At 46.6% G+C, this 24,461-nt stretch overlaps 1 protein-coding gene across 3 annotated transcripts in view; it reads left to right on the top strand.

The window, feature by feature from the left end:
- C9H15orf39 (chromosome 9 C15orf39 homolog) overlaps positions 1-6,630 on the top strand; it is a 47,455-nt gene extending 40,825 nt beyond the window's left edge. For 2 of the 3 annotated variants that reach the window (XM_050968789.1, XM_050968790.1), the window contains exon 3: positions 3,087-6,630. In XM_050968789.1, the coding sequence (XP_050824746.1) occupies positions 3,087-3,934 (848 nt within the window). In that variant the 3' untranslated portion in view covers positions 3,935-6,630. The remainder of the gene's footprint in view (positions 1-3,086) is intronic. The other variant, XM_050968791.1, reaches the window with a different exon arrangement.
- Positions 6,631-24,461: the final 17,831 nt, after the last annotated feature.

The raw sequence follows: 24,461 nt of genomic DNA on the forward strand, positions 1-24,461 counted from the left end.
CCTCAGACAGAGACCAACACCTGTCTAACCCCTCAGACAGAGACCAACACCTACAAAATCTCCACCAAGCATTCTCAAAACTACAATACCCGCACGAGGAAATAAGGAAACAGATCAACAGAGCCAGACGTGTACCCAGAAGCCTCCTACTGCAAGACAAACCCAAGAAAGAAACCAACAGGACTCCACTGGCCATCACATACAGCCCCCGGCTAAAACCCCTCCAACGCATCATCAAGGATCTACAACCCATCCTGGACAATGATCCCACACTTTCACAGGCCTTGGGTGGCAGGCCAGTCCTTGCCCACAGACAACCTGCCAACCTGAAACATATTCTCACCAGTAACTGCACACCGCACCATAATAACTCTAGCTCAGGAACCAATCCATGCAACAAACCTCGATGCCAACTCTGCCCACATATCTACACCAGCGACACCATCACAGGACCTAACCAGATCAGCCACACCATCACTGGTTCATTCACCTGCACATCCACTAACGTAATATACGCCATCATATACCAGCAATGCCCTTCTGCTATGTACATCGGCCAAACTGGACAGTCTCTACGGAAAAGGATAAATGGACACAAATCAGACATTAGGAATGGCAATATACAAAAACCTGTAGGAGAGCACTTCAACCTCCCTGGCCACACTATAGCAGACCTTAAGGTGGCCATCCTGCAGCAAAAAAACTTCAGGACCAGACTTCAAAGAGAAACTGCTGAGCTTCAGTTCATCTGCAAATTTGACACCATCAGCTCAGGATTGAACAAAGACTGTGAATGGCTTGCCAACTACAGAACCAGTTTCTCCTCTCTTGGTTTTCACACCTCAACTGCTAGAACAGGGCCTCATCCTCCTTGATTGAACTGACCTCGTTATCTCTAGCTTGCTTGCTAGCATATATATACCTGCCCCTGGAAATTTCCACCACATGCATCTGAAGAAGTGAGTATTCACCCACGAAAGCTCATGCTCCAAAACGTCTGTTAGTCTATAAGGTGCCACAGGATTCTTTGCTGCTTTTACAGATCCAGACTAACACGGCTACCCCTCTGATACTTGACAAAAATGTATATGAGGTTTGGAAAACATAGCCTATGAGTAAGCCCCTTTGTTTTCAGTTTAAACTGATTGATTTTTACTGAAAAAATCCTGGGTTTTATAAAAAGTATTTTGGTTTTTTTTTTTTCCAATTTTCACCCTACTTTTGTAGCATTCTATTATATTAAAGTACTCGATTTATTAGGAAAATACAAGAGATTGCATGAGATATGTATGATGATACATTATTCTATGTGTATAGGCAGAGCTGGCTGTTGAAGTAAGGCTATGTATTAGTCTAGAAGAGACACATAATAAACAAACAGGCAGGTACACAAACTCTGAAGCGTGTGCGCATATGAACATACTGATTAATCTCACACCCACCATGTGCCCATTTCAAGCTGTTAGCAGATAACAGTTTAAAGATCTGACAAAAAGATGGGAAGGAAACAAAAACTTGTATCAGTGTGTTTCGGAACACAAGGAAATATTCAAAAGTTTAAAAAAAACCACCAGAGAAAAGGATGAAGTTGAGTGTGTGCGCTGCAAATGGTGTGGCCCAATTATTACATGTAAATATTTATAGGCTAACAGTTCTGAGTCTGCAACAGTCAACTGTTTATTCAAGTGAAAAGTTTTATTTTGGTATTAGAAAGATATTGTTTTCTTAAACTCAGAGGTGGCATTGTGTATTAAGTTCTGTTTTTAGCTCTGCAGCAAACCACATTGAATCCCATTCATCAAAGCATTAATCTACTGAATACTTACTCCCCGTCCTTCTGTCCACCAAAATAAAACCTGATGTTTACCCAGAAAAAATATTAATAGTTTTTTTTCCACCAATTTTCACTGTTTTTTGTTGTAGTAATGAAAACTGATAAATTCCTGGGAAAAATTAAATAAAATAAAACCCGAAAATGAAGGGCCCTACCTAGGAGGAAAAGCTGAAAGATGGGGGCATGTTTAGTTTACAGAAGAGAAGACTAGGGGGGATCGGATAAGCATGTTTTAAAGAGGATGGTGATCAATTGTTTTCCATGGTTGGACAAGAAGTAATCAGCTTAGTTTGCAACAAGGGAAATTTAGGTTGGATTGTGTGGGAAAAACTTTCTAACCACGAAGACCATCAAGTACTGGACTAGGTTACCAGTGGAGGTTGTGGAATCCCCAGCACTGGAAGTTTTTAAGAACAATTTAGACAGACAGAGATGGTCAAGGTATACTTAGCCCTTTCTCAGTGTGGGCAAATGAACTAGATGACTTCTTGAGGTTCCTTCCAGCCCTACATTTCTGATATCCTAGATCAGATCTCATCGGTACATGACAGCTTCCATTTCCTTATGCTCTAGGCAAAAGCAGGGGCTAGAACAGGGAGGATCAGTGCAGAAGTGGCTTCCTATCCAAGCTCTGAAAGTTACCCTGGTCTTTTAACTTTATGGTAATTGACTCGGAGCAACTGGAGAGATTTAAACAAGCTGGTCTTGTTTAAATCGTGAGGGGTGGGGCAGGGGCAGGAGCCAATGAAACTCAGGTTTTTGGCCTTAAAACATAGTTGCCAGAACCAGTATAATCTGGAGGAGTACTTCCATAACAGCCATTTAAAACACGTGGCAGAGCCTCCACGGGTAGCTAATGGCATCAGTTCAAATTCCCCATCCTAGTCATAAGCTGGTGGGTAACCACAGTTCCAAGGTATACTCTCTTCTGCCTCATCAGCATAATGGAATTTTCCTAGGCACTATTGTCAGAGGAATACAGCAGGGAGTGCTCCATCTCTACAGGTGCTGGATCTGAAAGGACCTTTACCAGGCTCCCTTTCGGGTCACCGGAAGTAAGCCCCAAAGGAGGAGGAAATTGAACCCATTGCATTTTGGCTTGTAGACTAGGGTTGAAACTGTATGGTGTGCCTATGGCTTCAGTTCCTGCAGATGTCGTCCTCACGTGTCGTCCTCACAGTGCAACAAGAGCTTTATTTTAAGCAGGTGAAGGTGCTAACTTAACTGACCATGTTCTCTCTTCCTCACCTAGGTGAACCTGGCGCAGGGACTCTGACAGATGAAGGCAAAGGAGTAGCAGTGGATTACGTGAAGAAAAAAGCAAATGGGGGCCTGATAAGCGCAAGAGCCGGAATGCCGGCCAACTTGTTCAAGGGAAAGCACAGGAAAGGAAAGTTTCTGATCTCATCTAAGCAGGGATCTCCTTTCCAGGAGGGTACTGCTGCCCTGGGACCAGAGAAAACCCAGCCGCTTGACGAAAAGCCTCAGGGAAGCTTCTCCCCTCCTGATGGAGGGGATACTTTGCTCAAGGATGGGAGACCATCTTCCCAAGTTGTTCCCAGCTCCCTGGATTCAAAACCAAATGGACTCCCACCACCCTCTTGTGCCAAGAAGAAACTTCTCCAAACCCAAAAGCCTTGTAGAACCCTTCAGCTGAAGCTGACCAGTAAGGCATCCAGGAAGACCAGGAGTACCTCAAGGGTTCTGCACCTCCGGAACTCAATGGTCCGGATCAAATTCCAGAGAGTCCTTCGGGGAGTGCAGAGGACTCCTCTCCATGACACTAGCAGGATGAGGGGGAGGGGTCCAGCTTCAAGGCGGGGCTGCTCCCTCCTCAGCAAGACCTTCAGGCACGATACAGAGAGTCCAACCTCCCCATCCAGGTACCCAGAACTGGTGGGCAAGCGGATCAGACATTTGTATGAGGAGAATGACAAAACAGAGGCCTGGTACCAGGGGGTAGTGCTGAGGATCCACAAGCATCACAAGGACCCCCTCAAGACCGTGTATGAGGTGAAGTATGACAGCGAGCCTGAGTGGCAGTACTACCTGGAGATCCTGCAGGACTACAAGAAAGGCTGGCTGAAAGTGGATGAATGAAAGTGGACCTTGGCCATCGCTGGTGGCTCGCAGCACTAATGGCTCCAACTCAGAGTAAAAAGCTCTGGGACTTGTTTATTGTCTTCCCCACCCTGGTCCCATCTCAGTCAATAGACTAAATGGACCCAGATGTCGATGGGGAGAAATGCCACATAACGAAATGAGTTCATTCCTTTCTCCTCCCCCACTCACCCTGCACCTTCTGAATGGACATCAAAGCACCAATGTGCCTTGTGTCTGTAGCAGGAAGTTCAGAAGATAAATTCCACATGGAAGGCCACTGGACTTGGTTCAGTGGGAGAGGAATAATTGCATCTATTCAAAGCAATATTTCCCCCAGACTGACCATTCTCCCCTAATCCATAACCTCCCATCGTTCCTTATTGGCATGGATATCCCCCAACCGGGGAGAGCAGTCTCCTTCCTGGAGGCTGGGCTCTCACATGGAGGCCACCTTCAGTGTTCAAAGGGGACAGGCCCTCCACGTGCACAACCCCAGCAGCTTATAGAGGGCACCACACCAAACACATGTAGCTCAGGAGTATAGCAAGGAAGTGGTGTCACTCTGTTCTTCCAGTAGGCACCTTTTCTTTTAATCTCCTTTGCTCCCACTTGATTTTTGTCGGATCATCTCTCTCTTTACACAGCCTCCCGGCCACTGTTTTCAGATAGAATGTATTTCTGCTCTTTCACACTCACCTGACTGACAGTTTGTGCAGGTTCCTGTTCAAAATGCACCCTACGAGCAATCCCCCCTGGGTCTAGCTGGTGACTGCTGGAGACACAACATCCTTGAAGCTGAGTTGCAATTGAACACAGGGGGCTTGATTCTGCTGCCACGGAGTCAGTGGGAGTCAGGCCATGACTTTCCATGGAGCAGGATCTGGCTCTTTACAGTCAAAATTTGTGATTTTGTGCACTCTATGCAATCCTCTTGGAGATGGTTTGATCTTGCACAGGATCTAAACTGGTTCTGAATTTGGTCCTTATACATCTCCCCCTCCCCACAACACACACAGTTGTTTTTTTTTTTTAATATTCCTTTTTAGTTTAATATTCTATGATGGGTTTTGAAAGGTGCATTTTCTGTGGAGCTGGAAGCTCTACAAGAGACAGACTAAGCCCACTCATGTTAGTGGCCTCATTGCTTCCAGAGCAGTTTGTGTGGGCTTGCTGATGGGTACTTTTAAGAACACTTCAGAATGTACAGCACTGACTGGCTGGGACAGGAGCAGCGACTGGCTCTGTTTTTCATTGCTAATCTTGTAAACCTTTCCCCTTTCAACCAAGAGTGGCTAATCTCTATCTGATCTGCTTAGCAGAAGTACCCCCCCCCCCCTTTTTTTTTTTAAATGGGGGAGAGGTTGTTTGATTCAATGTTTTGGGTTTTTTGGGGATGGAGAGAACCTTTACTTTCTGCCCCTAAAGGAAGAAAAGCTAACCATCAGGGGAGCTGCTCTAAGAACTGCCATCTACATCTTCATTGCAATGCTCCCCACCACTCAGCCAACATTCGCTTCTCCCTCCTTCTTTATACATACTTTATTCATTAAATATAGCTTCTTGCTTTAACTCCCTGTCCTTTTTAATTGTGAAGGGCTACAGAGATTAAACAGACCATCGGGATTATGACTTCCATAGTTACAGGACTGATTTTGTTGTTTTAAATGAAAACATTTTAAAAATGTTATGAACTTACCTTTGTAAGGAGCTGCTGCCTTGAGGTTTTGTTTTTTCGTTTGTTTGTTTGTTTTATTTAAACCTTTGTATTCCCCTGTTAACTTTGCTGAATCAAGGTGAAGTGAGATAGTGTCACCGGTTAGGAGCTCGATTTTTGTGTCGTAGCTGAGAGACATTCTCAGTGGGTTTTAAAGACTGATTTCTTTTTTTAAACCTGATTACAAAGCAGGTCCTGGATGCTCACTCCTCGCTGTCTTTTTAAGGAGTTCTTAGGGAATGCACATACCGGTGAATATCCTTTATACTTGACAAGGAAATGGGGACTATCCTAATGTAACAATAAAATGGGGGGGGGAGAAGGAGAGAGACCTCATATGTCATCAGAACAGAGATCATTTCACTTCCTATAACACTGTAATGATTCCGGACACAATAGTGAAGTCTCCCTCTCATCAGCTGAAATGAATGGCTAAGAACTGACACATCTGTGCTCCACCAGGCAACCGAATGGGACTGATTATTGTGCAGTAGAGATGTATAAGAGCAAAGGCCTTTACAGACTCTACACACAGGTATTTTCAGCTGGTCGGGGGAGCTGAGGAACAAGTTAAGAGAATTTTTTTTTTCTCCACTACAGGAAGTATTTATTTTCAACCTACAAAACTAAAACTAGTGGACTAGTCTTTTCAAAATGGTGTTTTCCTGCTTCTGGAGGCAGTTGCTGCTGCTGCTGCTGCTGCTGTTGCATTGAGTATCATTTGATTTTTAAAATGCTTCTACTGAACCCGCAGGCGACTTGGAAGGAGGGGTTCCCTGTGCTGTTCGTGCACTCTCTTGCCATGTGCAGTCTGTCAGTAGCATTGTAAAGCTATTCGGAGACCAGTGTTTGTAAATAATGTAATTTTTTTTGTATAGAGTCGAAGTGGGAGAAAGTCCTTCACGTTATTTAATATTTTGTAAGAATATCACCGTAAGAGGTGCCTCGCCCTGATTAAAGTGTTTGGTTTGTTTTTGAATACTCTGGATTTCTCATTATCCATGTTATTACAGTAGTACCCAATCTATTCTTGGCCCTGTTGTGTAAGGTACTGAATGTACCCAGAATATGAAATGACCCTTGCCCTGAAGAGCCTGCAATCTAAATAGACATGACAGATGAAGAGTGGGAGGGGAAACAGGAACAGGGAAGGGAAACAACTTGCCAGAAGTCTGTCCGTGACAAAGCCAGAAATAATATCCAGATCCCCAGAAGCCCAGTTCAGAGCCTTTATAAATTAGACTATGTGGCATAGGCTAAATCCTGTTTGCTTCAGTGGGACTGCTCCTGTGACCAAACGAGCAGAATTTGACCCTGTGTCTGATATTTGTCTGTCTTACATAAACAAACAAAGCCACCTGTGGAGTTTTATCCTGCTTCTGTTGAAGCAGAAGGGTGTTCTGTTATTGATTGCAGTGGGAGCAGGGGCAGATCTATGCTATCCTGTTCTGCCTTTCAGTGTTGACTAGGTCTTTCTTATATTTGCACTTTGCCTTCACCCCCTTTGGAAAAATTTGTTGCACAGAATCAAACTGCACTTAGGCCTGCTGGACCTCAACCATTGCTACTCCACAGCTGTTGACCTTACCTCTGTGTTCTTAGGGGAGGTCTGTGGAGGAGGTGACCATATCACAGGACTCCATATGCAGCCTCCAGCTATGTGCTGCTCCAGTGGTACAGAGGGGATGCAAAAGTGCTACAAGGGGCCAGGGGAGAATTCCCCTGACACAAGAACAGCACAAGGCCACTGTTGATCAAGTGTATAGTCAATTGCTTGACGACACTTTGGTTTGATAATGAAATCAATTCAAGAGATCAAATAACCAATATCAGTCAGGGTTATGGCTAAAACCCAGTAATGCAGTACAGGACAAAAGTTCAATATGATTCCAGTCTGCGGGAAGCCATCTAATGCAGTTACACGTTTCAGCTTAGAGCATTGACAGGATGATTTTACAAGTTACAAAGCTCTACGTCACTAAAATCCACCCCATCAGTTCATCCCAGTCCCTTAACATGTTATTCTGTACTTTTACCTTCCTTATCTCTGTTTTGCGTATTAGCATTCCAACTGTTGGTCCATGAAGGTATCTCCCTAGTTCGTACTAAGATGTAGAACAAATAGATGTAGAACAAATCGATCTTGATTTTTGGCAAGTTTCCTATCTTTTTATGCCAAATGCTGAGTTGTACTTTGGAGGTTATTGTGGGAAGTAGCTTAGGCCATGGCTACACTCACACTTTACAGCGCTGCAACTTTCGCGCTCAGGGGTGTGAAAAAACACCCCCTGAGCGCTGCAAGATACAGCACTGTAAAGCGTCAGTGTAATCAGGGCGGCAGCGCTGGGAGCACAGCTCCCAGCGCTGCACGCTACACTCGTAAGGGATGTGGTTTACATGCAGCGCTGGGAGAGCTCTCTCCCAGCGCTGCCGCTCCGACTACACTCACACTTCAAAGCGCTGCCACGGCAGTGCTCCCGCAGCGCTGCCGGGGCAGTGCTTTGAAATTCCAAATGTAGCCATACCCTTAGCCTGAGCCAACAGAACTCTGCGAAAAACACATGCCAATTCAGCTCTTGCTACATTGTACAAGCTAGTATATGCTAACCTAACCTCACTGTCCCTGGCCCTCCACCATTCCCTTACTGCCTTCAGTGTTGGCGGGCGCTAAGGTTGGGAGGAGGAGCATGAGAACAGCCCATATGCACCTGGGTAAAGCCCTGCCTTTGCCCCCCCCCCGACCCCTTTGAGCTGAACCATCTGCATGGTGCCTCCCAGAATGTGCAGCACAGAATCTGTCCCTGGGTCTTTCTCTGACACGGGGTTAGGCAACCTATGGCACGTGTGCTGAAGGTGGCACACGAGCTGATTTTCAGTGGCACTCACACTGCCCAGGTCCTGGCCACCGGTTTAGGGGGCTCTGCATTTTAATTTAATTTTAAATGAAGTGTCTTAAACATTTTAAAATCCTTATTTACTTTACATACAACAATAGTTTAGTTATATATTATAGACTTATAGAAAGAGACCGTATAAAAACGTTAAAATGTATCACTAGCATGTGAAACCTTAAATTAGAGTGAATAAATTAAGACTCGGCACACCACTTCTGAAAGGTTGCCGACCATGTTTCTGACAGTTGAATAAAGATGTTTCCTCCCTCGGCCTATTCCACAGAGGAGGAGTAGACCCAGCTCCTTGAATACATTAGTCTTCATCTCTGGGGTGTGGCTGTGCAGCCCTCCTTTTCTTCCTACGAGAGAGAGAGACACGCCCACCTGTACCAGCTGCACTTGTCCTTACTGGCCTCTAAAAATCAAGACTTCACTGCCAATGTTGAAGGAAGGAAAGCAGTAGCCCTGTGTTCTCTGAGCTCCACGCTGCTCAAAGAATCAAGGATAAAAGAAGCCCTGGCAGGAGCGCTCAGGGTTTGTTGACACAAAATATTAGACCAGAGTGAGATGGTGTGTGAAGCTACCACGTTCTAGCCTGCCATCAGTATGCACCCAGCTGATGAGCGCTAACAGTTGGAGGTAGTCCTCGACTCCTTTTTGAAACAGGACTAGATCAAAGCATACTAATAAAATTCAGATGCAATGACAAGGTCCCTCACCAATGGCTCTTAAACAAAGTAGGCAGTAATGGGATAAGAGGGAAGGTCCTCTCAAGGATCAATAACTAGGTAAAGATAGGAAACAAAGGTCTGGTCTACATTACAGTGTGCCACTGAAAATCAGCTCACATGCTGAAGGCAGCACATATGCCATAGGGTGCCTGCCTCTGGTCCAATTGTACATGTAGACCAGTGTTTTTCAACTTTTTTTTATTTGCAGACCCCTAAAAATTTTCAAATGGAGGTGTGGACCCCTTGGAGATCTTAATCATAGTCTAAGGTTGAAAACCGCTGTTCTATGTTAATGCCAACTTTTCGTGGACCCCTTAGACATCAGCCACAGATGTAGATGAGGGATTCTCAACCTTTATCTCTCTGAGGCCCCCTTTGACATGCTATAAAAACTCAAGGGCCCAGCGGGGATGGGTGGAGGGAGGGCCTCCGGGCTGGGGCCTTGGGTATAGGCATAGTTTAACTTCTATTTTTGGGGGGCAGGGTCCAGCGGGGCTTGAGCCACCTCTGCATGGGGGGGGTCCAGGGAGGCAGTGCCACCTCTACCCCTTGACTCACCTCAGCAGGCCACCCAGCCTGTCTGGGTTGGGGGGGCATTCAACCAAAAATTACAACTCAAAGATAGGGGGGCTTAGTTCAAAAAGTTTGAAAACAGCTTAGTGTGCGTGGGAGGAGGGGGCGGTAGCTGGGGCTGTGTGCATACAGGGGATGGCTGTGGGTGCAGGGAAGGGGTGGCTAGGGGCTGTGTGCAGGCAGGGGATAGCTCAGGGTGCAGGCCCTGTTCCCAGAGAGGTATGCCAGCCACAGAGCCGGGTCTCCCATTCGGGGAGCTCTTACCTGCTGCCTCCGTGGGAGCAAAGTGGGGCTGGGAGCTGAAGAGCAGCTTCAACCTGGGGCACTAGCAGGAGAGCAGGGAAGGCTGTTGCTGCCTGCTCCATGGCATCAGCCAGAGCAGCAGCTGCCCTGCACTGCCTGGCTCCAGCTTCCCACCTCACCTGGCCAGGGGTGGGATGAGGAGATGGGTGGGGAGGGAGGTGTGGAGCTGCCCCTGGGACTGTCATGCTATTGTGCTTCAGTTTTTTTTGGGAGGGGGATGGCGGGCAATGCCCTCCATATCCCTAACTCTGCCCATGGGCTCAGGGATTCTGCCCCACAGAGAGCACTGGGCTCGGGGCTCCAGGATTCAGCCCCACATCTCCTGGCTTCAGCCTTGCAAGAGGTGCCGAGGTTCGGGCCTTCAGCTGCGGGGCCCCATGGACCCATTGAAAGGGTTTGTGGACCCCCAGGGGGCTGCAGACCCCAGGTTGAGCACTGCTAATATAGACAAGCCCTTAAATGACCCTCTGCAATGAGTGTTCAAGAAGAGAGGATGTGGTCTGACTCCAGATGAAACAGAGCTAGGGCATCTGAAATAAGGGTTTGCCTTCACCTTCTGCTTTAGGAAGAAATGGCATAAGCTAGCCGTAGCTTTGAACCATCAATATGGAGATAGACAAGCAGTTTGTACTGATTTGACTTACCCCTAACAACTGCTTGGTCTTCCCTGTTCAACAAATCTCTCCCTTGTGTATCTGTCACTAAGACACAGATGTGACTGAATGGTGGGACTGTGACAAAAATTGTTTTGTTCTCTCCTTGTGGCATCCAATGGTGTTGCATTAGAGGTCAGTCTTGCCTGGGCCAATGTCATCCCATAGAAAACAGGTAGAATGAAAGAATCTGTCCATTCAAATTCTGCAAGGCTTGTGGAAGGCATGAGTATGTGACCAGGGCCCTCCATTTGAGTTCTTGTTCTAAAAGACTGCATTTCCCCTGGAGCAATTTGTGGTTTCCTTCCAAATTTCAGCAGTCAGCCATGAGGCAGTGTGTAATACAAAGGAGAATGGTTGAAATGAGGTAGTGCTGAAATGGGAAAGGAGGTGATGATAAGTTTTTGGAGTGGCTGAGGCGTTCTGGATGAAAGAGTATTACCAAAGCTGTGTGTGAATCTCTGAGCTTATTTTAGAGCAACTCTTTCACTGCATTCAGGGTGACTGCAGTCTGAAATAGATACTTTGGAAAAGATGAACCTGGACCAGTGTATGTTGCTGCCATACAAGGCATTGAAGCCAATGCCAAGTGGAAAAGGATGGTATCCTACCGTGGTATATTCACATCGACTCCTCACTGGAAGCCACAAAGACCCCAGTTGAGTTTGATGTCTTTTTCTTGGTGGTGTTCAGACAGATGGGCACACATACTAACCACCATCTGCATAGGAGCAAGAGTAAAGTCCCAAGTTATCATCTACCTCACATGATATCCTGCTGGGTTTTATCTTACAACATACAGAGCATGGCCAGCAGGGGACTTGATGCAAAATGTCTGTCTGACACCACTTCTTTCTCCATTGACCAATTTAATACGGTTTAATCCACCCCATCCACTGCACCGTTCAACAGCTAATGGCCCAGTTCTTTAAAATATTGTCAGCCAAATACCGTGAGTGAAATATTTCAACCAAAAGTTCTTTGTAATAGCTGGAAGCAGCTTTAAAAAAACCAAGGTGCTTGGAGAGGGGTCTAGGACCAGGGGAAGTTAGGATGACTCGATCTAGCGCTGTTTGTGAGGAAACAGTCATGAATCAATTAGTGCTATTGCTGAGCAACAGGGATTGTCCAGTCTGACATTCATAATTTTTTTTGCTGGCAGTTTTAGCCCCTTCACAGGAGTTGCTATTTTGTGCTTACTTGAGGGGAGCCTCAGCCATTCTGTTACAATCAGTCCCAAAGTCTTTGTCTTGTCTTGTCTGAAGCTCTGGTGTTACAATGGGGCCAGAAAAAGGAACCCAGGATGGCAACATCAGCTGACAATCAGTTATTTTTATTCTGGCTGATGCCTCTGTAGATAGTTGAAGAACAAGCCCCCCTCCCCAGCCATGATAACAATGCTCATTGTTATTCAAGCCTGGGCCCGCCCAAGCAATTTCACGTATATAATTCAGCCCTGACCCTCTCCTACACAACGAATAGGAACCACGTCTACCTCTGCTATGATATCTTGTTTTGTAGCTAAATTACCCCCTAGCTATTCCCCTACAAGGCCCTAACACAGTTTAGCCTATGCCCCTTAACCTCTATGCTTCGAGGTTTCTGCCCTTCCCTTCCTAACGTATAGTAGGTTTTAAGACAGTGCTTCTATGAAGCCTTCTGATAACTAATGGAAGAGTTCACCTCCTTCCTTAGCAGCGAGAGTCTGCCCCAGTGACAGGATCATTCATGAGAGGAAAACTTGCCCAATGTGGCAGGAAATCCAGAGATTTGTGGAGAAAGTAGCAGCCTGAGCCAGTCTCATCCATAGACCAAAGAAAATCCTTCTTCAGCTCCCCCCAGCAGACAGTATGGCAGAAAGAAGCAGTACCTCAAATATCCTGGGGTCAATGAAAGAGCCTGATGTGAGCCTACCAAACCCCAGCCAGGTACCAGAAAACCCTTCCTCCAATCTTCACAGAGAAAGGACAATTTGAGGGCCAGAAGGCAACCACATTTTCCTGGCATGAGCAAGGTCCTGGGCAAGCCGAGTCTATAAAGCTTTGTCCCCCACTAGCAGTTTTGTTTAAAATTTCCCACTGTTGCAGCTCCTCCAGTGGTAGCATTGGTGAAAGCCCTAGCATAGCCACTGGCATTTTAACTACCATGTCCTCTAGACCTTTCTGAGCAAGTGTAACCCTGTGGGGAGTGTGTGATACAAATCTCCCCGTGCTGATCCACAGAGGACATGAGTTATTAAGGCTGTCTCACACACACAGCTTTAGCTCAAGCTGAAGCGGCATGTGCCTTTTAGCTCTGGAAGTGCCTTGTTCGAGCCTTGGCCAAGGTTGGTGTAAGTGGGGGCTCAGCTGGGATTCAAACTGCTGTGGGTGTCAGATACTTGGGATGTGCTTTTTTGAAGCAGCGGAAGCATGCAATATAACCCCCCGGTCAGCGTGTGGTAGAAGTCCACCTCTGGGCTGGTCTGCAGAGGGTATGAGTTGTTGTAGCTCCTGGCTCTGGAGCCTTGGCTATAACTGTTAGCAGTATTTATGCACACTGTGTTGGCCAAGAAGGTGGCTGACATGTAAGCATGTCTTCCATCACCTTTGTTGTTGCAGGCATGAATCCCACGTATACTTCTGCTTATTGATGAATGGCAGCCCTGTGCTGTTTCAGATCTGATCTACACATCTTTGCTGCTGCACCTCAGCCCTGACCTGCAGTGCTCCCTGCTAGTCCAGTCCTGGGCCTGTCTTAAATGGAGACTACCAATCACTTTGGCCACAATCATTATGGCAACATTTTCTGCCTGTGACCTTATACATGCACGCATCTTGCACCTGGCTTCAGTTAAAAGCATCGTTTCCTAGCAGACGGGTCTTTTGAGGTTGAAGGTTTGCCACAAAGAGAGAGACACAAAAAATATTTTGAGTGTGGAAAGAGCTTAGGAAGGAACATGCCCAGAACACATTCCCCTGACCTAGACAGGCACAGTCTTCAAGCCAGAAGCATACAGGCATGCATGAATCCACTCTGCCTGACCAGAACCTGGCCTTTGGACTTTGGTTATTTCTCTGTCTTCCACCCTGAGGATGCTTTGCTTCCCCTCCAGGTGAAACCAACACAGCTGTTTGTAGAAGCACTCTAACAAAGCCCTAGTTGTTACACATATGCATCCCAGCTAAACCATAGCATGGGAAACAGCGCTCAGGACCTTCTGCTTCAAGCCCCTGCTCTTGGAGCTAAAGCAGAGCTGCCAAGGGCTTGGTGTTTCACATGGCGCGCACGGACTGGGAAGTTCCGTCACATCAGCTTGCTTCCCAGCTGTTTTGCAGGCCATCTAGCAGAGCTGCAGGCAGGTAGCAGGGGCTCCCATGCAACTATTTTCTCTGGGCCCTCAGGTGCTGCTTCAAGGGTTGTATTGGCTGCCTTTCCCCCTTTGCTCTCTATGCTTCCCTGCTGGAGCCCAGGCAGAGATGTATAGGGTGCAATGATAGTGAAGGGCGCTGGTGGAAAATCAGGTAGTTGGCTAATATCCCATTGCCGGGGGGTGGGGGGAGACAGGACAAAGGTACAGTGGGAAGCAGGATTGGAGAAATAAAAAGCTAACTGAGGGGCAGGATAGGAAGGTAAAATGGGGAGACAGAGGGCAAAATGGAGACCCAGGCCAGGTAGTGAGACGGGGCATTTTTGCAAGGTGTGACAGGCAGCTTAGCTTGACAACCAGCTAGACAATTTGACTGTTAGGGTTGGATTTGCAGCAGCACCTAACAAGTTAGGCACCTAACCCCTGGGAATTTAGATGTCAAACTTCTTTTGAAAGGCACACCTTTAACGCTGGGAGAGTGCTGAGATTATAACAGCAGTGTTGGTGTCACTAAGCATAACCCTAAGTAACTCGGGAGGGTGGAAGGCCACAAGGGTATGGAGCCTTCCTGGTTTTAGGCCTCAGCAGACAAGAGTCCCTCCATGTTTGAACTTTAATCGACCTAAAAGGCCAGGTGTAACAGCCGTTATCAGTTGCAACAGTTCTAACTGGTCTAAAGCAGAAATAATGGGGCCTGTGCACCTTTAGCAGAAGGACAAGATAACTTGCAGAAGGAAAACTAACGAGCTGCCGCAGCCAAGATTACTTAATGCACCTGCGCTTACGTAATTGCTACAGGGGGAGGAAGGAGGAAGGGTGGGGGGAGAAAGAAGAAAGAGAAAAAAACTTATAAAAAGGGAAAAGCCGCTTGTGTAGGGGTGCTGGATCTGAGGCATGTCAAGTCTCCCAGCACCGCTTTGAGATCTCAAATAAACTTTGCTTGCTTCTCCACCCTGGTGTGTTTATTGGCGCTAAGCACTCCGGGCTCGAACCACTGTTGCTTGCGTCGGGCAGCTTCTGTGCCTGCAACAGCAGAGTTTGTTGTTGTTGACTAAAGTCTCACAAATCAGGGTAGGAATCCTGGGCTCCTGTAATCTGAGTGTGAAACACTAGTTGCAGGGCTGATGGTGTTCCCCAGCAGGGGGAGAGGCTGTTAACAGCAGCAGGCAGGGACGTCCTTAGGATTTATGGTGCCCTAGGCGGGATTATTAAACTGGTGCCCCTGTGCTTGTCTTGCTCTTAGCAACACAAACATAAGCTTACACTATTAGAAAACTTGCCACATGCATGTTTTTAAAACCAATTTAACTTAATGAAGCACATTGTAATGCTGATGGACTAGCACTAAAGAAGCAGCACTATAGAAAAAATTCTGTTTTGACAGAATGATGCAAATAATATAATTTTTTTAATTTGTCAACATTTTATTGGAAATTTCTATGAAAAGGTATTGAAACAAGGATTAGTTTTTAATTAAAAGCAATCGTTCTGGCTTTTTTGGCTGCAAAATCAGTAAGAATGTCATTGTCTGACAAAGACAAAGTGATGTCTTGTTTGATTGCAAGAATAGCAAGACCAGTCAAGTGTTCCTGACTCCATGTAGAGCGAAGATAGTTTTTAATGAGCTTTAGTTCTGAGAAACTCCGTTCTCCTGATGCTACTGTTACAGGAACTGTCAGTAGAATACGAGTGACAATGTACACATTAGGATATATGTCAACAAGTTTGCTGGTATGAGTAAACTGTACAATGTCCATTATCGATTTTGCATGTGGCAACATTGAGGACAATGTACTCAATTCTTCATACAGTTCAAGTCCATTTAAATCAAAACAATCGCCGTGCTTCAGGAGGCTCTCTAGGTCAGGGGTCCCCAACGTGGTGCCCTCAGGTGCCATGGTGCCCTCAGAGGCCTCTCAGTGCACCTGCGTACTGGCAGACAGACAAGCATCCGCCGAAATGCCACCGAAATAGGTGGCATTTCAGCAGCGATGCCTCTGGATGACGCCACTTGCCACCAATAAGCAGCATCATCCAGAGGCGTCACCGCTGAAATGCTACAGAATTTCGGCGGCATTTTGGCAGATGCTCGTCCACTGCCACGGTCTTTCGTCTGGTGACCACCAGATGAAAAAGGTTGGGGACCACTGCTCTAGGTTCTTGCACTTTGTCATTAGTTGCTCTTGTTTTCCTATTTAGTTGAATTTAGTCCTGCTCAGCCCACCTACCAGCTGAGTGAATGGAACTCCAGGCCAACAGTGGGTTGAGTGGCTCAGTGGCTCAGCCTGCTGCCAGCCTGGAGTTCCTTGGGGGTCCCCAGGCCAGCAGTGGGTGCTGAGTGGGGCCGGTGGCCGGGACCCCGGGTGGCAATGGGGCAGCAGCCAGAACCCCAGAGCAGTGGTGGGCTGAGCCGCTCAGCCCATCGCTGCGTGCCATCAAAAATCAGCTCGCGTGCCACCTTTGGCACGTGTGCCATAGGTTGCTGACCCCTGCTCTATACATTAGTAAGGAGAAGAGCATATTACATTGTTGGAGGGCTCTATTTAGCAGTAACAGGGCTATAGAAAAGTCAGTCAACATTTTTTTGTTTCTCTGATGAAAACTGGCCCACTCCCTTCCCTATACCAAACTTGTCACAAATAATTGTCAACAACTTAATTTTCTGTTTTTGGCTAAGATATTGATTTTTTTTAAAAAAAATATTGAAATTGAATTCAGGATTGTTAGCAAGATTTTTGGCAAACCAAGTTGTTAAATGACACTTTAAATGGCAACACAGTACTGCATTCATGCTTGGCTCACCCCCTAGCCTGCTGGTCCAACAGCTGCAGTAGAGGAGGAGATAGGTGGAAAACTGCAGGACCTCAAAATCCACCTCTTGGGGTGTAGAGTGGCAACAGCAGCAGCAAACCCTCAGGTCTGATCACACACCAATGGGCACCACTGCCAGCCCAACAGGCCATGGTGAAGTTAGCACAGCATCTGATCTCAGGGACGGGGCACCCAGGGAGCCACAGCAGCTCATCCTGCCCTGTGCAGCTCCCCCTGGATGAGATGGATCACTGCCAGCCTGGGGGAGAGATATGCTCCCCAGTTAGGGTGACCAGATCCAGATGTCCTGATTTTATAGGGCCAGTCCCAATATTTGGGGCTTTGTCCTTTATAGGTACCAATTACCCCCACCTAGGGTGACCAGACAGCAAATGTGAAAAATCAGGACGGGGGTGGGGGAGGATAGGAGTCTATATAAGAAAAAGACCCAAAAATCGGGCCTGTCCCTATAAAATCGAGACATCTGGTCACCCTGCAGGTGAGTTCCTTCCCCCACTCCTTCCCAGAGACCCCAGCAGCCAATCCCCTCCCTCAGGCTGTGCTGCATTCAGCTCTCTCTAGGACCCAGCAGCCCTGCTCTTACATGGTCCACTGCTTCCCATCTGTCCGGGCTCCCAGCAAAGCGGTGCCCCCAGACCTAGTGGTGCCGTAGGCAGCTGCCTGTTCTGCCTATGGCTAAGGACGGCCCTGGCAGCAGGAGCCAGTGCAAGGGGAGGAGGCTGGATGCAACATGGCTGCTCGCCTGAGACGGCATCTCTCTTTCTCTCCATGAAGACATTTAATCCGTCCCATCCACTGCTCCTTTCCTCAGCAAAAGACCCGATGTCACTGGAGGACTATCAGCTAGTTACACTGAGTGAACTATTTAAACCAGCATTTCTTTAGGACAGCAGGAAACAGCCATTAAAATCTGAGAAGGAGGAGATGGGCCTAGGCCCGAGGTGTATGGAGCTGACTCTATCCAGATACATCTCTGTGATTTTAACCATGAATCCACTATATTAATGGGGTAGTTGGCCAGCAGAGACTTCCTAGTACCCAACACAACCTTTATTTGAGTGATGCAAATTTAATCCCCCATAGCATTGGCAGTTTCAGTGCAAGCTCTGCACTGAGGAGTTCTCTCTCTTTACTCTGTGGATGTCAGTCCCAAAGTTTTGACTGTTGCATTCTTTGTACCTATTGGGTTTCCGGGACTGTTGCATTCTTTGTAGCTGGAGGGATTATGGTAGGAATCCAGGAATCCAGAAAAGTTCGATAAATTGAAAAGCAGTGATTCTTATTCTGTCTGTTTATCCTCCCAGAATGAGCCGCAGAGCAAACCATATCGCCTCATACCTCCTGTCTCCCATCTGAGGCAGGGCCGTCAATAGGCTTAACAGTGATACAGAGCTGGCTAGGAGTTTTAAAAGAAGCTATGAGGAGCAAGTCCTTTGGCCCACTGAGGCTGTCATGCCTCATAACCAGAAAGGGGGGCTATTCAGAGTCCCCAATCCTCCACACCTGCTTTAATAATGACATAATCAGCAGAACAGCATTACCGTGTAATATATAAATATCACATTAATGGTTAACCAGCAAATTAATATTTCTGTTTGCCAAAGCAATATAACTCAGGTTACAGCTTCTGACACTGGGCTCTGACATTGTAAGTATGCAGCAGCATCACTCTAAGGCCCTGTGATGCCCGCCAGTCAGGAAAGAAACAAATCCACTTTTATTTCAAATTTCATGCAACATAGACACCTAGAAAGAAATGGGGTTTATAATAACGCCTTGCATAGCTATAGTGCCATTGATCTCAAATGTGTTTGGCAAACAATGAATTAGGCCTCACAAAATCCCTGCGTTGTTATTCTCCTCTCATACAGACTGAGTGACTTGCTGTAAAGTACTGAAAATATATTTGTTAATGGTATAGCTTAGCAAGGGAAACAGACAAGAGGAGTTGGGGTAACTGTAGTTCCTTGCTCTCCAAATCTTATAATTGTCTACCTAGATGCTCCCTTAAAAGGTATCATGGCCAATAGAAGAGCTGTTCCATGGGCTCATCGAACAGTCCAAGTCAGTTGGCCAGGCAGACTGTTAGAGCTGGCTTGGAGTGTGCTAAAACAATCCCCTGTGGGGAAACATGAATGCAAATTCTCAAGAAGTGTGCCAGCTTTATACTCCTAGAGACCAAAAACTCTCTTTAACTCCAGGACAGATGGGAGCAGTCAGGGCTGGCTCCACGGGTTTTGCCTCCCCAAGCAGCCAAAAAAAAAAAAGAAAAAAGAAAAAGCCACGATTGCGATCTGTGGCAATTCAGTGGCTAGTCCTTCCCTCCGAGTGGGAGCGAGGGACCCTCCGCCGAATTGCTGGACGGGCCGCCCCTCTCCGGAGTGGCTACCCCAGGTACCTGCTTGCTAAGCTGATGCCTGGAGCCGACCCTGGGAGCAGTGCAAATGTATCCATTGGGGAGTGTTCATTACAAGTCCCCCTCTGTAGTACTCCACAGAGGATGTGAGTCTGCTACATCTAGGGGGTGGAGAGAGTTGGCTGTAGTAGCTTGTGGTTTTTTGTTATTTTGTTTTTTAAATTTTTCAGGTCCCAGGTTCAACCCCTGGTATGTTGGCCAAGAGGGCACCTGTCACACGAACTTCCCCCACCAATCTACCGTAACCTTTGGAGCAACCACCTCTAGGGTTGAGTGGGTAACTCACTGGCCATTCGGTCCTGGGTTCTCCTGCTAAAATTGCCAAGAATGGAGTCAGTTAGAATGACAGTTGATCACCTGTCCAGTCGGATCCAGACCCATTTCACATGAGCTTCTGAACAGCTGTTAACCATCCTGAGTTTAATCTGATGTCTTAATGAAATTTTCACCCTGTTGCTTCAAAAGTTCTTTCATTCTAACAACATCCTGCTAATCTTTCAAATGCTGACAGGAATACACCATGATCTCATAACTGACCTACTCTGGGCACACACTTGTTACCTACTAATGCAAAACTGTAAGAGCTAGTACCAGTCCCCTGAGCCATACAATCAGCTTCCTTTAGCCTAGTTCTTTTAATCCCCCACTAGACTTATTTCCCTGTTCCAAGCAGCACTGAATTGTATTCTCAATTCTATCTTTACAGCTCTTCAAGCAATAAATAGTGAGGAAGCAGCCATATGAGGCTGCCTTCAAACTCCAGCCTCCCTTCTGTAGTTAGAGAGGCCAGCTGGTGTTTCCCTCCTACCCTTACTTCACAGCAGTAACATATACAGGGCCTGTTCAGACAAACGTGGCAGTCTGAGGAGCATGTGTCATGTTTTGGGGTCAATGGGCTGGAGGAACGTAACAAACACACACACACATTCAGAACCAGCAAAGGTTGATCATGCATTTCCCAATTCCTGTAGCCAAACCATCACAGGAAAACTTGCATTTCTCCTCCCTCCCGTTCTGATGGGAAGAAGTTTCACATGGAGAGATGCAAAGTGGGTTAATGAGGAACCTGGCCATCTGGGACTCAGCAGGTACTTCCTGCCTTGCATTCCCCTCCCCTATGCCAATGAAATAAAAGAGCAGGCCTGTGGGTTGCTGTTTTGTATCCTTCCTCTGTGTGTGGGTGACTGGTTGGTAGCTCTAAGGTAAGACTAGGTAGGGGCTTGTAGAAAATCAGTGCCCTTGGTTAAGGGGATTGGGGGAATAGTTGCTTAGACTATGGCTCTCCCTCTGAAAGTATCATTGCCTTCTTGAAGTTTGTTTTGGTTCTGCTGTGGGTGTTTGGCTATATTTCATTCCTTAAAAGTGAAATTAGCTCCTTAAGAGGGGTAGCTTTAATGTCCACCTGGAGTGACTTGCAGGGCTTGAGGTGCCTACAGGATTCTTGGGTGCTCATTTCACAGCATGATGATTCTTGAGTCCTATGTGAACAATTGCTAGTGGTTCCCCCTGCTTTCCCTCTACAAGGTATCTAGTAAGTGCTTGTGTCATGCTAGTTTTGTCTTAAGCAGCTAACCTAACTAACTGGCTGTATGTAGGAGGTTTGTTGAGGAGACCTGGGATAAGAAGAAGGTTAGAAGTGGAAAACTTGTTGACAAACCTCTGATCTTGACTTTTTTTTTTTTCCTGGGCCTTTGTTCATGTACTGCTTTCTACAAGTGCACTGAGCATGCATATGAAAGTGGTGGGGGAAGAAGCCATAAAAGCTCTCCTGGAAAAAACAAGCTAAAATTCTACTTGGAACTGTTTTCTACAGCAGTTCTAAGTGAGAACAAGAAGTTGGGAGTCCCTAGAGCTTATCTTTCCCCTGTGTATGCCTCTTCTGGTGGCCCTGGCTCTTGCATGTACTAGCCCACCCTGGCTTTGGAGGGGGCAGCCTTATTTTGCTTAGGACTGTGCATGGCAAGCCAAGTGTTGGCTTCTTCATACTGGTCCACTAGTTAACTCTAACCTAGACTGCCTAGTGTCCATCCATGTCTAGAGTGCTCTCCTGTTTTGTGATCATGAATTGCCTATGGCTGTAGCTAGGGATGGTTATGACTCACCAGTGCTCACTAATTAACTTTTTAATAAAGCTTCATTTCAGTTAGCCCCAAAGCAAGTGTAGCATTTACTTGCCTTGAATGTCTTACACTATCTGTAGACGCTGCTTCAGCTCTAACCTTGCTGTGACTACAAGGCATGCTTCTGCATTAGACTCCCTTCACAAACCTCCAAGACACAAAATGCTTAGCTTGAGATGGTTATGGGTATACAAGTGCAGTTCCTGCTGTAGACCTAGTGGCTGGTGGTTGCTTGGCATACTAAAGCTATGTGTCCACAGCAAACTAGGGGCATGTATTCCAGTTTGCATACACCACTGTTATGCACAAGTATGTGTAGCTGTGGTAGAATGGGCCGTGGCACCACAGCTTAGCCATGTCAAGTACTAACTGGCCTGACCCCTGTGGATGAGTAGCTTCTAAGAGTATATATCTGTGAGCTGGGAGGCTGTAGTGTAGATGTAGCCTAAAGGGGTCTCTAATCTGGGCTCAGCCTCAGGATTTGAAATAGGCACCCACCTTTCCTTCCTCAGCCCCTCTAGTGACACTGCAGAGTGTTTATCTTGTGATAGTTGCACCACTGGAATGAGGGTAGAAGCTGCTAAAGCTCTTAAGTGGTTACTTGCCATAGACTTTTCTTCATGGCTCCTAGGTTTGACTTCCCTACCAAGCCTACATATTAACTGTAGCTGACCAGCTCTGATCTGCTAGCTGGGGTGCAGTGATATCCTTGGCAAACTGTCCCACATCCCTCTCCTTGGTGTCAGTGCCATAAGAATAAAGTGTCCATTCTTAATTTCTGTAACAAGGGGGTTGGGGGAATACATGTGGTAGGTGGCTTTTGTTTTGTTTCTGAGTTGGTGGCTTTCTTTTTTCTTTACACTTCCTTCCTCTTTCATTCCCTCCAGAGCAGAGCTTCATGTTTAATCAGTGACCTGAAGTAATGGAGGGCTGGAAAAGGAAGGCATCTCTCCACTCCTTGGGGGTTTTTAATCTAGCCCAGTACTTGCAGTCTGCACTGTTGCATTTTCTGAGGCCCTATCTGAACACTTTAAGTAGTTGAGGGAACCAATTTAAAACCGTAACACTCCTATTTAAGAGCTGGCGTGTTAATACTCAACAAAAGACAATTGCTGCTGCAATGTGTGTGTGTGGTGGGAGACCATGAGGCTCTGGCTTTTTCTTGATTGCTGTCAGAACTGACCAGTTAAAAGAAAACAAGCACTAGGCTAGAACAGAATCTATCCAATGATGTTGTTTTTCCCCCATCCCTCCCACCACCAATGTTAAACAGGCTCTATCTGAAATTAATTTGAGGAACTGCTTGGTTTGAAACCAGCATAGGAAGATCCTGGTTTAAAGTCCTAGTTGAAAAAGGCAGTGGGGTTTTTTAGGGAAAGGGTAGCAATGGAAAACCCATTGTATATCTTGATAAATGGCAAGGAACTTATTGACTCAACCTCTGGAGTCAGCCTTGCACAGGTTATTAAAGGTATTAGTTTAGTCTTCCATTTGCAGTTGGGCTAGTGGATCCCTTGGGGGCATGAGGATATGAGCTATCAAAGTAGCTGCTACCTTAATTAGGGAATACTGCAGACTAAAGCAACTACTGTATCTTCTAATTCTTCACAGCTGAGCTGCCATGATGAGATTGCCCATGATAAATCATGGAGCAGGACCACCACATATGGACGGATCTTGCCCTGAAGAATTAACAATGGCTTCCCTAAGAAGGAGAAAAAGCACCATGAGAGTAACCCCATGCCCTGCCACTGCCTTAGTGACTGTTGCCAAAGGGCATAGATGGCAAATCATGTTAACTATAGTCACTTGCTTCCTTGCTTGCACCATTGCATGTAATGAAGGGTCTTCAGCTACTCCTTGTCAGAACCCTCTTGGCACTATGCCTACATCTTCACCCTTGCAGCCTGACTTATTGCTATCCCAGAATGCTACTGTTGGCATCTTGATGAAATTCAACAACTACTTACTGAACCACTTTGTAAAAGGGCAAACTGGCTTGCATGCTACTGGGGAAAAACATGCTAAAAGCTTACTGGCAGACTCTGTAGACACCACAGACCAACTACACCTTCCAGAAGCCACATGGAGTGACTTAAGCCAGATCTCTGCACTTGCATTCAAGCTTGATGGAAAAGGGAGCCTGCAGTATAAATCGGAAGCTGCCAAGAAAGATAAGAATGGCATTGACTCTAAGACTCTGAGACCTGAAACTTCTCTGGCTCTTGATGTGCTAGCTAAAATTACAGGCTTCTCTTCTAAGCATTCCCTTAAGGGGCTACAGACATCCTCTAAGGAGGACGTGATGTTCTCTCCACATGCATCTGGAGCAATGGACTCTAATTACCCTGCAACAGTACCTGGTACTCTGTCCCAAGCACCATCACTTCTGATAGATGTGGACTTTGCTCCAAAGACATCTGCACAGCCCGTAAAAGCTTCTCCAGATACTGCCTCTGTTGCTCAGTTAAGGCTGAACTCCAGTTTGACACAACAAGCTGCTGCAGACAGTCTCAGTAGTGAGGCGTGGGGTCTGTATAAAATGACCCACTTTACCACACTAATGGCTCCCAGCACCAGCCTAGATCAGAGGGCCACTAGTGTCTTGCCTACATTCCTGAACGCTGCACCTCAGACATCTAGGGCTAGCAAAGAATCTTCCTATTTAATGTCACTGCCCACAAGTTCTGCCATGCCAGCCAGCCCAACTGTTGTTCCCACACATAATAACTTAACCGTGAGTACCAATTTCCCACAGTCTACATCTCTGGAAGCAACTAATGTTGGCCCTGTAGAACTGATTGCCAGTAGGTGGCCAGGTTCTTCCCCCATATCAAGTGGTGTGGCTGATCACGAAACTGTGGCACCAGTGTGGCTTGGTACTGTCCCTGGGGCACAGCCAGGGTCTCTAACACCATCCCCTCCTTCAGGAGAAATTT

This window comes from Gopherus flavomarginatus, chromosome 9, assembly GCF_025201925.1.
Source record: "Gopherus flavomarginatus isolate rGopFla2 chromosome 9, rGopFla2.mat.asm, whole genome shotgun sequence".
NCBI lineage: Eukaryota > Metazoa > Chordata > Testudines > Testudinidae > Gopherus > Gopherus flavomarginatus.